The 12116-nt window shown below is 39.1% G+C and overlaps 1 protein-coding gene across 2 annotated transcripts in view; it reads left to right on the top strand.

Annotated features, from left to right (window-relative positions):
- Positions 1 to 12116, top strand: part of snx2 (sorting nexin 2) — a 35103-nt gene that overhangs the window by 10142 nt on the left and 12845 nt on the right. For both annotated transcript variants that reach the window (XM_042334489.1, NM_001292146.1), the window contains 7 exon segments: positions 2349 to 2415; positions 3442 to 3485; positions 5108 to 5249; positions 7478 to 7556; positions 9366 to 9441; positions 11032 to 11145; positions 11390 to 11483. In XM_042334489.1, the coding sequence (XP_042190423.1) occupies positions 2349 to 2415; positions 3442 to 3485; positions 5108 to 5249; positions 7478 to 7556; positions 9366 to 9441; positions 11032 to 11145; positions 11390 to 11483 (616 nt within the window).

The following is a 12116-nucleotide window of genomic DNA, read 5'->3' as shown; positions in this document are numbered from 1 at the left end:
TTTCTTCAGCATGAATAGTTTCTTCCCCATGTGCAGGAAATAATTTTATTCCAGGAGCTCCATTGTTTCAGGAATTGAAAAGTTGTATTAATGAAATGGTTGGTATAGATATTGGCAATAGATTGGGTTAGTAGACTATTCGATTGTGGAAGAGAAGTGGCATATGAAATCTAATGCAGAAAAGTGTGAGGTTACACATTTTCGGGAAGAAGGATGATGGCAAATATATGCTAAATGGTAACATTTAAAATGGATAGAGACCTCGGGGTTAACATACAATCTTTATAACCATGAAGACAGGTAGACAAATCTGTGAAGAAAGCTAATGGGATCCTAGATATTATAAATAGGAAGATAGAATATGAAACCAAAGAGGTGCTGCTTATCCTATATCAATAGATCACAGTATACAAATGTATCAGTTTTGGTCACTCCACTTTAGGAAGGATGTCAGGGAAATAGAGAGGGTGTAGAGGAGATTTAATGGGATGACATCAAAGGTGAGTGGTTTGACCTGTGAGCAAAGATTGGTTGAACTGGTCTTATTTTCACTGGCACAGATATTGAGGAGAGACCTGTTGGCAGTATGTTTCTAAATTGTGAAGGATTTTGATAATAACAACAACAAAATTACATTTACAGAGCGCCTTTCACGTCAAGAGGACGTCCCAAAGTGCTGAACAGTCAGGTGTCGGGGCCCGAGCATGGGGGAGGGGTGGTGTAGGGGTGAGGGAAGGCAGAGAGGTGAGAGGCAGACCAAAGGCACGGTCGAAGTAAAGGGTCTTGAGACCGGCCTTGAAGATGGCAAGGGAGGACGCGAGGCGAAGGGACCGTGGGATGGAGTGTGGGGGCAGAGAGGCTGAGAGCCCAGCCACCGATGGTAGGGCGGATCGGGCGGGAGACATGGAGCAGGCTGATGCCCGCTGAATGGAGGGAGCGGGCAGGTTGGTAGGGAGTCAGCAGGTCAGCAAGGTAGGAGGGGGCAAGGCCATGGATGGCCTTAAAGGTGAGGACAAGGATCTTGAACTTGATCCTCTGGGGGATGGGGAGCCAGTGGAGTCGGGCGAGAGTGGGAGTGATGGGATCGCGGAGCCTGGTGCGTGAGAGTACACGAGCTGCAGAGTTTTGGATGTTCTGCAGCTTGTGAAGGGAAGAGTTGGGAAGGCTGATGAGGAGGGAGTTCCTGTAATCGAGCCTTGAGGTGACGAATGCGTGAGTGAGGGTTTCGGCAGCCTGAGGGGTGAGGCAATGGCAGAGTCTGGCAGTGTTGTGGAGGTGGTGGTAGGCAGTGCCGGTCATGGCGCGGATGTGGGGGAAGAAAGGACAGTTGAGGGTCAAACAATGTACCCAGGTTCCTGACTGGCTTTGTGAGGTTAAGTGTGCAGCCGTGGAGGCTGATGCATAAGATAGATGGGAAGAAACTTTTCCACTGGTTGGTGGGTCAGACTAGAAAGCATTAATTTAAGATGATTAGAAAGAGAGCAAAGAGGAGATTCCGATGGATTTTTTTTGTACAGAGGGTTTGTTCGGGCATGGAATGCCTTGTCAGGTGCAGTGAGAATCTTATTAGCTTTCCAGAGGAACTAGTTGGTTAAGTAAAACAATGTAATTGCAGGGGTGTGAGAAAAAGCAGGTAAAAGGGATTATATAACTTAAAGAGCCAGCACAGGCCTGATTGCTTTCTACTCAGTAAAATTCAGAATTTTTTTTAGAAGTATTTTATTAAATTGAGTTATGAGGGAATGAGCATTGCCTCTCACAGGAGAGGAATACTTACTGATTAAGGATGAATGCTTCAAATGAGAGGTCTGAAAATGTGAAGCTTGGTAAAATGAGATCTATTTATAAAGGCAATTAGCCTTTAGTGAATTGTTCAGAGTATTTTCTGGTAATATTCGAGAATCTATCAGTTAAGCTACAAAAGGGACCCATCTTACTTTTCCTTCCTCCCCCAACCCAGGATAGTCACAAGTTGGTCATATAAATGGAGTGCGATATACTCTTATTTATTTCCTTTTCAACCCTTCAACTACTCTGATACTAAATTGAGTTATAGTGGCTCCCCATGTCAACATAGGAACCAGTCTGGAAGCTTATCTGGAATTGTTCCAGCCTCAGGAAGCCATTTATACCTGAGTCAGCAGTTGGTAGTTTTTTCCTCTATAATCAGATAGATTTTGACTCCCAAGGCCACATAGAACTGGGAATTGGGGGGTTATGAGATTGGAGATTAAATAACATTCTTTGACTTATGTATGTATATATTTTATGTATATACATTGGCAGTCTATGGTCAAAATTATTTGACACGATTTTAATGTCAATTTGTAAATCACTTTTGCTTGTAGCTCGAGGAAGAAGCAAATGGGGATACATTTGACATTCATGTCTCCGTTTCTGATCCTGAGAAAGTTGGTAAGTAAATAGTACTTTTAACGTTTGAAATAATGCACTGGAAACCGGAACTCTTATAGGAAACAAGGTGCTTAAATATGCTAATACCAATTAACAGACATAGTGTACTGAGGCAGGAAGTGTATGACTGCAGCAGATGGTTTAGGAGAGTGGGTAGGTAAAATGTAGCAAGTGGAATTTATGAGAGAAGGAAAAATTATAAAACTAAAAAAACTAAATGTTTGTTATAAATGGTTTGGAGGAACAGAGACTTGTATTTTAGGTTTAATATGCCGGATATTAAATACCAAAGTAAAGAACTAATGTAAGCTTTCTACAAAATGTGTTTGGGTTGCTGTTGGGGTATTGCATCTCCTTATTTTAGGACAGAGGAGATTCACTAGGAAAATTGTGAGGGTATGTGGAGAGACTTGCAAAGTTAGAACTACTTTGCTGAAATGATGGATTTAAGTTACAAATAAGAAAACTTATGTGATTTCCACCAATTAGCAAATCCGTAACAAGATTGATGGAATACCTCGTCACTAAATGACCAAAGTTGGGTACAAAGCAATTGGATAAACACTTCAGTGGGTGAATGGAGATACAGGCTTTTTCTGTGCTGTTTTCTCTGCTGAAAATTAAAAAGTAATTCTCATAAATCTAGTTTTAAGTAACTAAGTTACTTAGTTTCCGAACTTTTAATGTGGTCTTTTGCTGATTATTTGTGATAAGCAACTGAATCCTGTAGTGTGTTCATAGAATTATACAGCACAGAAGGAAGCCATTCGGCCCATTGTGCCTGTGCCGGCTCTTTGAAAAGAGTGTTGTACAATAAATCAATGCTAGTTCATTTTTAATCACAATTAAGTAAGCCTGGTGCTTTCAACAGAAAGGGAAACTGGTTAGGTGCAGCAAGCAACTTCTTCATGCCAATAGTTAGTTTCATTCCTTTTCTTTTAGTCACCTTAAGTGATTGCAAATCCCACAAAGCAGATTGTGGGGTATGAATTTGGCTTTAATGTAATTTTTCTTTCATATCCTTAGGTGATGGCATGAATGCTTACCTGGCTTACAGGGTAACAACAAAGGTAATGACATTTATGCCCTTTGGTATATTTTTAGTTCTTAAAACCACAATATTGGTACTCTTCCCTTCAGTTTGAATTACCCCTCAGAACGTGGCAATATTCCTATCTGTTGATACTTACTGTTGTAGTGGGGACAAGTTTGGTGCTGCTCTTTGCTCATTTGGTTTCCTGTTAAAAGTATTTGCAACAATTTGCACTTATGTAGAACCCTTCATGCAGGATAGCATCTTGGAGCATTGGAGCAGTGGCAGGTTTGAATTTCCAAAAGAGATTATTTGCAGCCCCACTAATTTAGGCAACACATTCTTCTATCAGTGTGTCTATTTGCATATTCTTTAACACATTTTATTCCTTATGATTTATATAAAAATGAGGAGGACATAGTTCTTTATCATGCACTTTGTACATTATGGTTTTGAGGGTACTAAGCTTTCAAAATTGAGATGCTGTTTATGGCAGGGCAGACCAAGAATTTAAGCTTCATTGAACATGAACCTGACGATGGAACATAATTATGGATATCCTAATTCATATATTTGTGTGGAATTGCTATATAAATACTGCTAATTTTAGTAAATCAAATGTATTGCTTGTATTAATTTAAATTTTAAATTTAAAACATCTCCACAATTTAAGTGCTCCGATGCTACCCTTTATACTTAAAGAATGTCTTGCTATAATGGAGGGAATCCATAATTTTCTATATGCGATCAAACATTTTGAATTATTTATGAAATCTAAACTATACATCCAACCATCAGGGTTCATACGGGCAATGATTTCTGGATGTTTGCAGAAAAGTGCAGTTGAAAGATTTTTTTAAACCTCATTTAATAGATCTATATCTTCATTATTTTGGGATTCACAGCTGGTGTACCATACTTGCAGTCACAGCGAATGATTAAGCAACACTTATAACCTCACTTAACACAGAAAATTGAGAACTAATTCTTCCATTTCCCCTCATAAATGTTTTCCATAAGCTTACTACTAACTACTACCACGTATCAACCTGGATCAGTTGATGGCACTCTCACCTCTCACCTAAGGTCCAGGTGGGCAAAAGTCAAGGCTTGGGGACCCTAAAGCATGAATTGGGGGTACTGCCAGCTTTCATCCATATGAAAACAAAGCTTACTATTGCAAATCTTGAGAAGTTACCTGCTGCTTATTCTGCTTGGACCATCCTACTCATTAGGCTTTGGCTTTCGTGTCAACTGGAGCAGAGTGGAAAAAATTCCAACCTTCAGTAACTAGTCTGCTACTCCAAGTCCTGTTAAAATGGCTGATTCAAGATACACATTGCTCATGAATACTGCAGATTAGCCTGGCTCAGGTATCAGGAAAGTGGGACTGCTGCAGGGATTGACGTAATTCCAGTCATTTATTGCCAAACATGTTTCTTTGGAGCGAACTCACTCCCAAAGAGATCCTGCTTACCTTTTCTCCCTCCTCCTCCTTCCCCTACTTACAAGGACTGAAGGATCAAGTGATGAGAGTGTTGCATTTTTACAAGTGTACTTCCACATATTTGTTTTATGAGAACACTAGATAAGATAAGAAATAGACTTGCATGAATGTTGAGATTTTATATGCATGTTCTGTTTTCTTTGATTACACAGACGTCTTCATCCATGTTCAGCAGCAGAGAATTTACTGTCAAAAGGAGATTTAGTGACTTTCTGGGTCTGCATGACAAATTGTCTACAAAGTATATGCATATAGGCTACATAGTTCCTCCTGCTCCAGAAAAGAGTATTGTAGGTAAGAAAAATTATAAAATTGCTTTGGCCAATTTGACTAAATTTATGTCATAATAATGCATTATAATTGGGAAATTTAGTGTGCTTGAAATGTTGGCACTTTCATTTTGTAGTAAAGCTCTCATTGTGGTACTGGAGGTTTCACACATTTCTCATCTAACGATAATCTTTGCATTTGATATAGCGCCTTATTACGTCATTGCGACACAGCTCAAAGTACTTCACAGGATAAACTGTAAAGCGGATTGACTATTCTGTGGTTGGGCACCGGGATACATTCCCTACTCTTTTCGAATACTGCCATGGGATTTTTAAGATCCATCTCTGACGATGCAACCCCCTTCCCATAATTGTTTGGCAAATTATGACTTGGCTTGATTAATCATTCCAGAGCGCTACCAAAAGACCCATCTTATTCACCAAAGCACCTTCTGGACACCTTCCCTTTGCAGTCTTGATTCGAGCTTGGTATATATGTTTCTAAACAATGGGAGTCTCTTTGCACAGAATCCTAACAAACTTTTAGTTGAGGGAGTGCCAGTCCTTGTATGGAATCACTTAGCACCAGCTCATATTAGAGGGTCTGTGAAGAAGTTGGCTGCCTGCTCCACATCTTCTAGCAACAACTCAATGTTGCCAGAGGCTTTGGCTAAAGTGTCATTTTGACCAAGCTTGCTGATCTTCACCGCTTGTCATCTCCACAAGATCCAGGGATGGCTGCCTGCTTTATCAAACAGTAGTAAATACAACCGAACTGACTCACCTGTGAAAGTCGATATCAAAGGTTTTCTGATGTCCTTGCCAACGCCAACAGTCTCCCAAATTAAATTGGTCATTAATTTCATGGCTATTGTGCAATATTGCTGTGTGCAAATTAGCTGCCATGTTCACCTACAAAATAGTTACTCCACTTTACTTTGAAGTGTTTTGAGATGTCCTCCCAATGAAAAAGGCGCTATAACAACCTGCATTTAACAACAACTTGCATTTATATAGCGCTCCTCATGCAGGGTAGCGTCTCAGATCGCTATATCAAACGTAAGGTCAATTTTGTATCTACAGTTTTTTGGTAGTGCATTCTACACCTTTTGGTTGAAGAAATATCTTCTGGTTTCTCTTGTAACTGGTTTAGCTGAAATTTTTACTTTTCTGTTTCTGGATCCATCTGTCAGAGAGAAGATAGGCTATATACAGATTGGCAATTTCCTTTATTTTAAACGTCAGTTTGACCAGCCTTCAGCTTTCCAAATTCTAGGAAAATAACCTATTTACACAGCTTCTCATCAAAGTTTTGTTCCATGTATTAATCTAACTAATTATTGCTGCAGACTACAGGGACATCCTTCTGACATGAAAGGTACTGTAAATGCAATTTGTTGTTGCTGCTGCAGCCCTCCAAGGATTGTCATAGTTTTGAAGATTGGTTGGCCAAAGTTGGAAACCGTACTGTTGATGAGGTCTGAGGAATACTCTAGGCAGTTGCAGCCGCAGCTCCTTTTAGGTTTCAGACCTTTGTTAAAAAGCCTACAGTTCCAAAGTTGCTTTTGTTTTTTGCACTTTTGATGGAAGGTTCTTAAACTCATCTAATTTTAAACATTCTGGTACTCCTTGTCCAGTGTGACATTTGTTTGTTTTTAATTAAATGGTGTCAGCCTGGCTAAATCGGTAGCTCTTTTGCCGTTGTGTCATAAGATTGAGTTCAAGCTCCATGTCAACCTAAACTCTGAACTCATTCCTGACACGGTAATGCAGTTTGGGGCGAGCGGCATTGTCTGAGATGCTGTCTTTTCGATGAGATTTTAACCCGGGGATCTGACTGCCTGTTCAGGTAAATGTTATAGAGAAAGCAGTTTCTCTATGTGTCCTGGACAACAATCTTTCAGATTAGTCATACGCTTCATGCTGTTTGTGGGGTACTTCACTTGGCAGCAATTGCCTGTGAAATGCTTTGAATCCTTTAATTGTTATAGTTGGTACATCAAATGCAAGGGTTATTATAAATAAAACTGGTGAGTTACTCTGGCTCCAGGTACTAAACAAAGGTAGGAATGTTGTCCATGACTTATCATGATGGTGGAAAAAGTGAAGTGTTTCATATCCATGTATTTGATTAATTTGATGAGAATTTATTTGCTTTTGACATGAAAATCGATTCAATGATTAATTCTGTTTATAAAATGCCTCAGTTTTTAATAAAATTAAAGGAATATTCATTTGATACTTTTAAAGGCATGACCAAAGTTAAAGTTGGAAAAGAAGATTCTTCTTCAACAGAATTTGTTGAAAAAAGAAGGGCAGCCTTGGAGAGGTAGGTTACCTCATGAAAGGAAATATGAACTGGATCAGTTATGGTTCAAAGCTTGGAAGGTTCAGGAAATCGGGAACAATTACCTCTATGTATACAATACTTGTGATTTTAAAGCTTGCTTTGGTCCATGTACGCCTGAAAAATGACCAGCGTACTGTCAGTTTATACTGCTACTGTTTTGAGGGTTTTGTCTTTTGCATATCCAAGTTGACATGCTTGCCAATGGAATGTTAAATCAAATTAGCTTATGTGGTGGTCTCAGATGTCCTGAGCCAGACGGATCTGCAGGACTCCAGGGCACTGCTAATGATCAACCTACCTGCCATTCTGGTTCATTGTCAAAACTTGGAGGTGCAGACTGATTGCTGGAAGCAGTAATTCTTCCCACTCGCTCATGTTAACCCTACAAGCTAAAGCCTTAATCGTCCTAACTGGACAGTCCTCTCAATAGCAAGCTATGCAATTTTAACGAGTTAAACTCCAGCAGTACCCTCAGTGCATAATCTGGGATTGTCAAGTCTTTGCTCTTGCCAGCCTACACCTATTACTCTCTGGAATTAGATCAGCCGAGTATATTCCTCCAGGGAGAGTGCAGATTCCATTCCAGGTGCAGGGGAAACTTCCATGTGGAGGTGCCATACATTTGTGGAACTCGGTCTGGTTTGGATTCTCTTAAACATGGTGATGGTTTCCATACATAGACAGACACCTGGTACACCCAAAAATATTAAGCAGTAGACTCGGAAGTTATTGTGATTATGCTTTATTTAAACATTCTCTGACTCCATACATATTGAGTCACCATCTAAACCTATTCAGATGGAACACTGATAGAGGAGCTGAATATCTGAAGGGATGTTCATGTTGTGAATTACTCCTAAATTACTGAATAATTTTTGTTATCAAGTACAGGTCTTCAGGAGGGAGAACAGTTGAGGGAATCTTCTTCCTTTCTGTCCTTCCCTTAACAAGTTTGATATTCATGCTGTTTTACAGAAAATAGTTTTGTTTTAAATGATTCTTTTGACTATTCATTGAAGGCATACTGGTGTTAGTAACTTAAAGTGATTAAACTTCTGATCCTTAGTCTGATGACCCACAGAAATTTGATGTTCTTTAGAATATGTTCAGTAGTCCTGTGATGTGCAAACACTAATGAATTGCTAACTGAAAAGTAGGCTTGGTACAAGGTATGGGTCACTTTTAGTTACAGGCAACTTGATAGCAGTCAAGTGGTGAGCATTTGAGTAGTTGTATGACTAATGTTCAGAAACTTGAGCTGGAGACTGCCTGTTGAAGGCTCAGGCTACGTTTCAAACAGACAAAAAAAAACTACATTAAAAAAACCAAGTCAAAATCATTGTTCTGTGAGTTATGGTGCTACTTAACAATCTGAAAAGATGTGAGACCCATCCATTTGATTTATCTTAACATGATTCACTTTGATGTATGGTATTTTGTGTATCTTGATGGCACAGAATAATAAATTTCAGAATCTTGACATTTCCTTGCCCTTTTTTGAACCAGTTGGCGTACTTAAAGGTCAGTTATGAATGCCTGTAGACTGTTGGCATCAGATAGAAGACAATTGACTCTTGTATTTTTTAATGCAAGGCAAAAACTGACATTTGAAATGCTGAAATTTTTAAAGTTGTGCTCTGCTTTGCGCTGGAAACAAACTAAATGTCATTTGACGTTCCACTGATTATAACTATACACTTGACTTGCATAAAAGTCTTAAACATTGGCAAATTTTTCAAATGCTTTGAAGAGGATTTTGACCAGTGCTTTAACCTTTTTAAAACGCAGGTATCTACAGCGAACTGTAAAACATCCAACTCTGTTGCAAGATCCCGATTTGAGACAGTTTTTAGAAAGTAATGAGGTATGTGTCTTTGATAATTTATTAAATTTGAATAAGATAAGGAATTTAAAAAGGGAAATTGTTTTCAAGTGATGGGTCTCTGAATTGCTCAATGGACGACTATAACACATGGAATAGTGAACTATACAAGTCCTGCAACCAACACAATACTGGGCACAAAAATAGACAACATCTTTCTTTCGCTGAGTTAGAGCAGGAAACAAAGTTCCTAGTGATGCCTGTCAAGAGACATTGCTTGGAAGACTGCGTATGTGAATGCAGGATGAAATGTATTAATCTTAGTTTTAATGCCCTTTTAGTTAGTAGCTTGCCTTAGTCTCTAGGCTCACATAAAAAATGGCGGTAAGGTATCAGAAGGCTGTCAGAATCTGTTAACCAAGAAACCTTCAAGAAAGGAGGGGAGAGTGTGTACAAAACTTAATATATCTCTGTTTCTCCTTAAATAGTTTTCTTGTAATTTGTGTCCAGTGAAGCTATATCAATTTAAATTTACTGTGTTTAATCACTGATTGCAGGAAGATTTTAGATTCCTCTGAATTGCTAGAGTAGCCAAAGAAGGAGAGTTTTGTTAACTATAAAATAATCTTGCATCAAAAATATTCCATATTAGTACAGTAATTAAGATCCAAGTACAATCGGATCTTTCGGAAGTTGCTGGGTTCTAGTTACAGGAGCTGTTTTCTAAATCTGCCAACTGCAATTAGACTTGAATTTGAACTGCCCTCCATTGCCTGTTGGATAGAATGCCTCAACCCTGTCATGATAGAGAAGTTACCTTAGGTTCAGAGTATGCATAAATAAAATATCTTAAAAATTAGTTGAAAATGATTTGGCAGCTTGTGTATTGAGCTTCAAGATATGAGGATAATTGAAGTGTTTATCTTTGTTCCCATTATTATCTTGGAACTGAGGCAGACCAGAACTTACTGTCAGGCCTTTGCCAATGCTGTTCCAGCAAACTAAGGTTTACTTTTTTCACCTCCCCCTCTTTCTTCTCATTCTCCCTCCCGAAAAACCAAGTGAAACCAATATGTTGTTTGTACTATAAAGTGAATAAACCTACTATCACTACTGTTTAAGTTCAGAAATGTAGTTGGAAATGTAATTAATGTGATGTGCATTCTACCCCTTTATAATATGGCTATGCTGTGAACCTGTCTGGTACAGACCAGCTGACTTCCTGCATGCTAAAAATAAATGCTGACTTGTACATCATCAGATTGCTCTCTTTCGGTGCACATGCAAGTGGCATTGACAATGCTCAGCCTTTTTTTTAGCAGTGCAAGCTGGCACACACTAAGTGACATTATCAGTGACAACCCAGAAATCAACCCTTTTCAGATTATCATCTGCCTTTGAATGTATTTAGGGTCTAATGGACCCTTTGACAAAAGATGATTAGTGTCTGCTCATCTGCCCAAGAAAATGCACATTAGAGTTTTTTTGAGTATTTAGCCTGAGCACAGAGTTGAGACCAAGAGTATATTGCAATTTGTGAGAGAAGAAAATGCTGTGTCCCTTTCCTTTTGTCTGTTTAAAGTGCAAGGCTGTTAACTGGATTGTTCACCCTTATTTGTCATTCAATTCCAGCTGCCGCGTGCGGTTAATACACAAGCCCTAAGTGGAGCAGGCATATTGAGAATGGTGAACAAGGCCGCAGATGCTGTCAACAAAATGACAATCAAGATGAATGAATCAGATGCAGTAAGAGCTGATTTTTGAACCTGATTAATGAGATGAATTAATGAGTTTTTCAATTTATTTCTAACAGTGAAAAGACAAAAAATGGGATAGCTATTTACTTATTTTCTTTGATTTACCATTATCGTGGTAGGCTGTGCTGTGGTTAATTTGTTTTTGCTTTAAAAGAAGCAAGATAGTTTACCGGTGGTAAGCTAATTTGTAATGATTTGATCTTGGTAAATTAACACCGTTCTTCTTGCAACAGTGGTTTGAGGAAAAGCAGCAGCAGTTTGAAAATCTGGACCAGCAGTTGAGAAAACTACACACTAGTGTTGATCTCCTTGTCTGCCACAGGAAAGGTTTGTGAATTCTCCATTTGGCTTGGAATAAACAATAATTTTATAAATTTAATGGCTTATTGATGTCACAATTGAAGGGTGGACAGTCTAGATCTGTTTGGATTATACTGGGGTGGGGGGGGGAAGCAATTGTAGACTTTGAGGAGCAGTTTTTTCCCCAGTTTTTAAACCCACCCAAAACCTACCTCTTTAACCACACCTCCACCCTCGTCCCCCCATTCCCCCGCTTGACATTCAGCTGTATATTTGATGCGGTACTAGATGTTATCTTAGGTGAAGGGGGGTACATAAATCCAAGTTGCTGACTTGCGGGGCTTAAACTTATAGAGCAGATGTTAAAATTCACAATGTTGTATGAGATCTATGGTTAGTTCAGGATTTTAAAAAATTGTGGAAGAAAATCATTAATGTGCTGATAATAGTTTTCTACAACAACAACTTGGATTTCTATAGCGCCCTCCACGCCGGACAGCGTCTCAGAGCGCTTTACAGTTTAAGATCCCGGGACCGAGCCAGGGGGAGGGGTGGAAAGGTGGCCAAAGGCGCGGTCGAAAAGAAAGGTCTTTCATGGCAAACAGTTGATTTTTGTTTTCCTTCATGTATGAAGTAATAAATCCAAGGCCATGCAATGCT

This window comes from Callorhinchus milii, unplaced genomic scaffold, assembly GCF_018977255.1.
Source record: "Callorhinchus milii isolate IMCB2004 unplaced genomic scaffold, IMCB_Cmil_1.0 Scaffold1, whole genome shotgun sequence".
In the NCBI taxonomy this organism is placed as follows: Eukaryota; Metazoa; Chordata; class Chondrichthyes; order Chimaeriformes; family Callorhinchidae; genus Callorhinchus; species Callorhinchus milii.
This window is presented reverse-complemented; position numbering and strand designations above follow the sequence as displayed.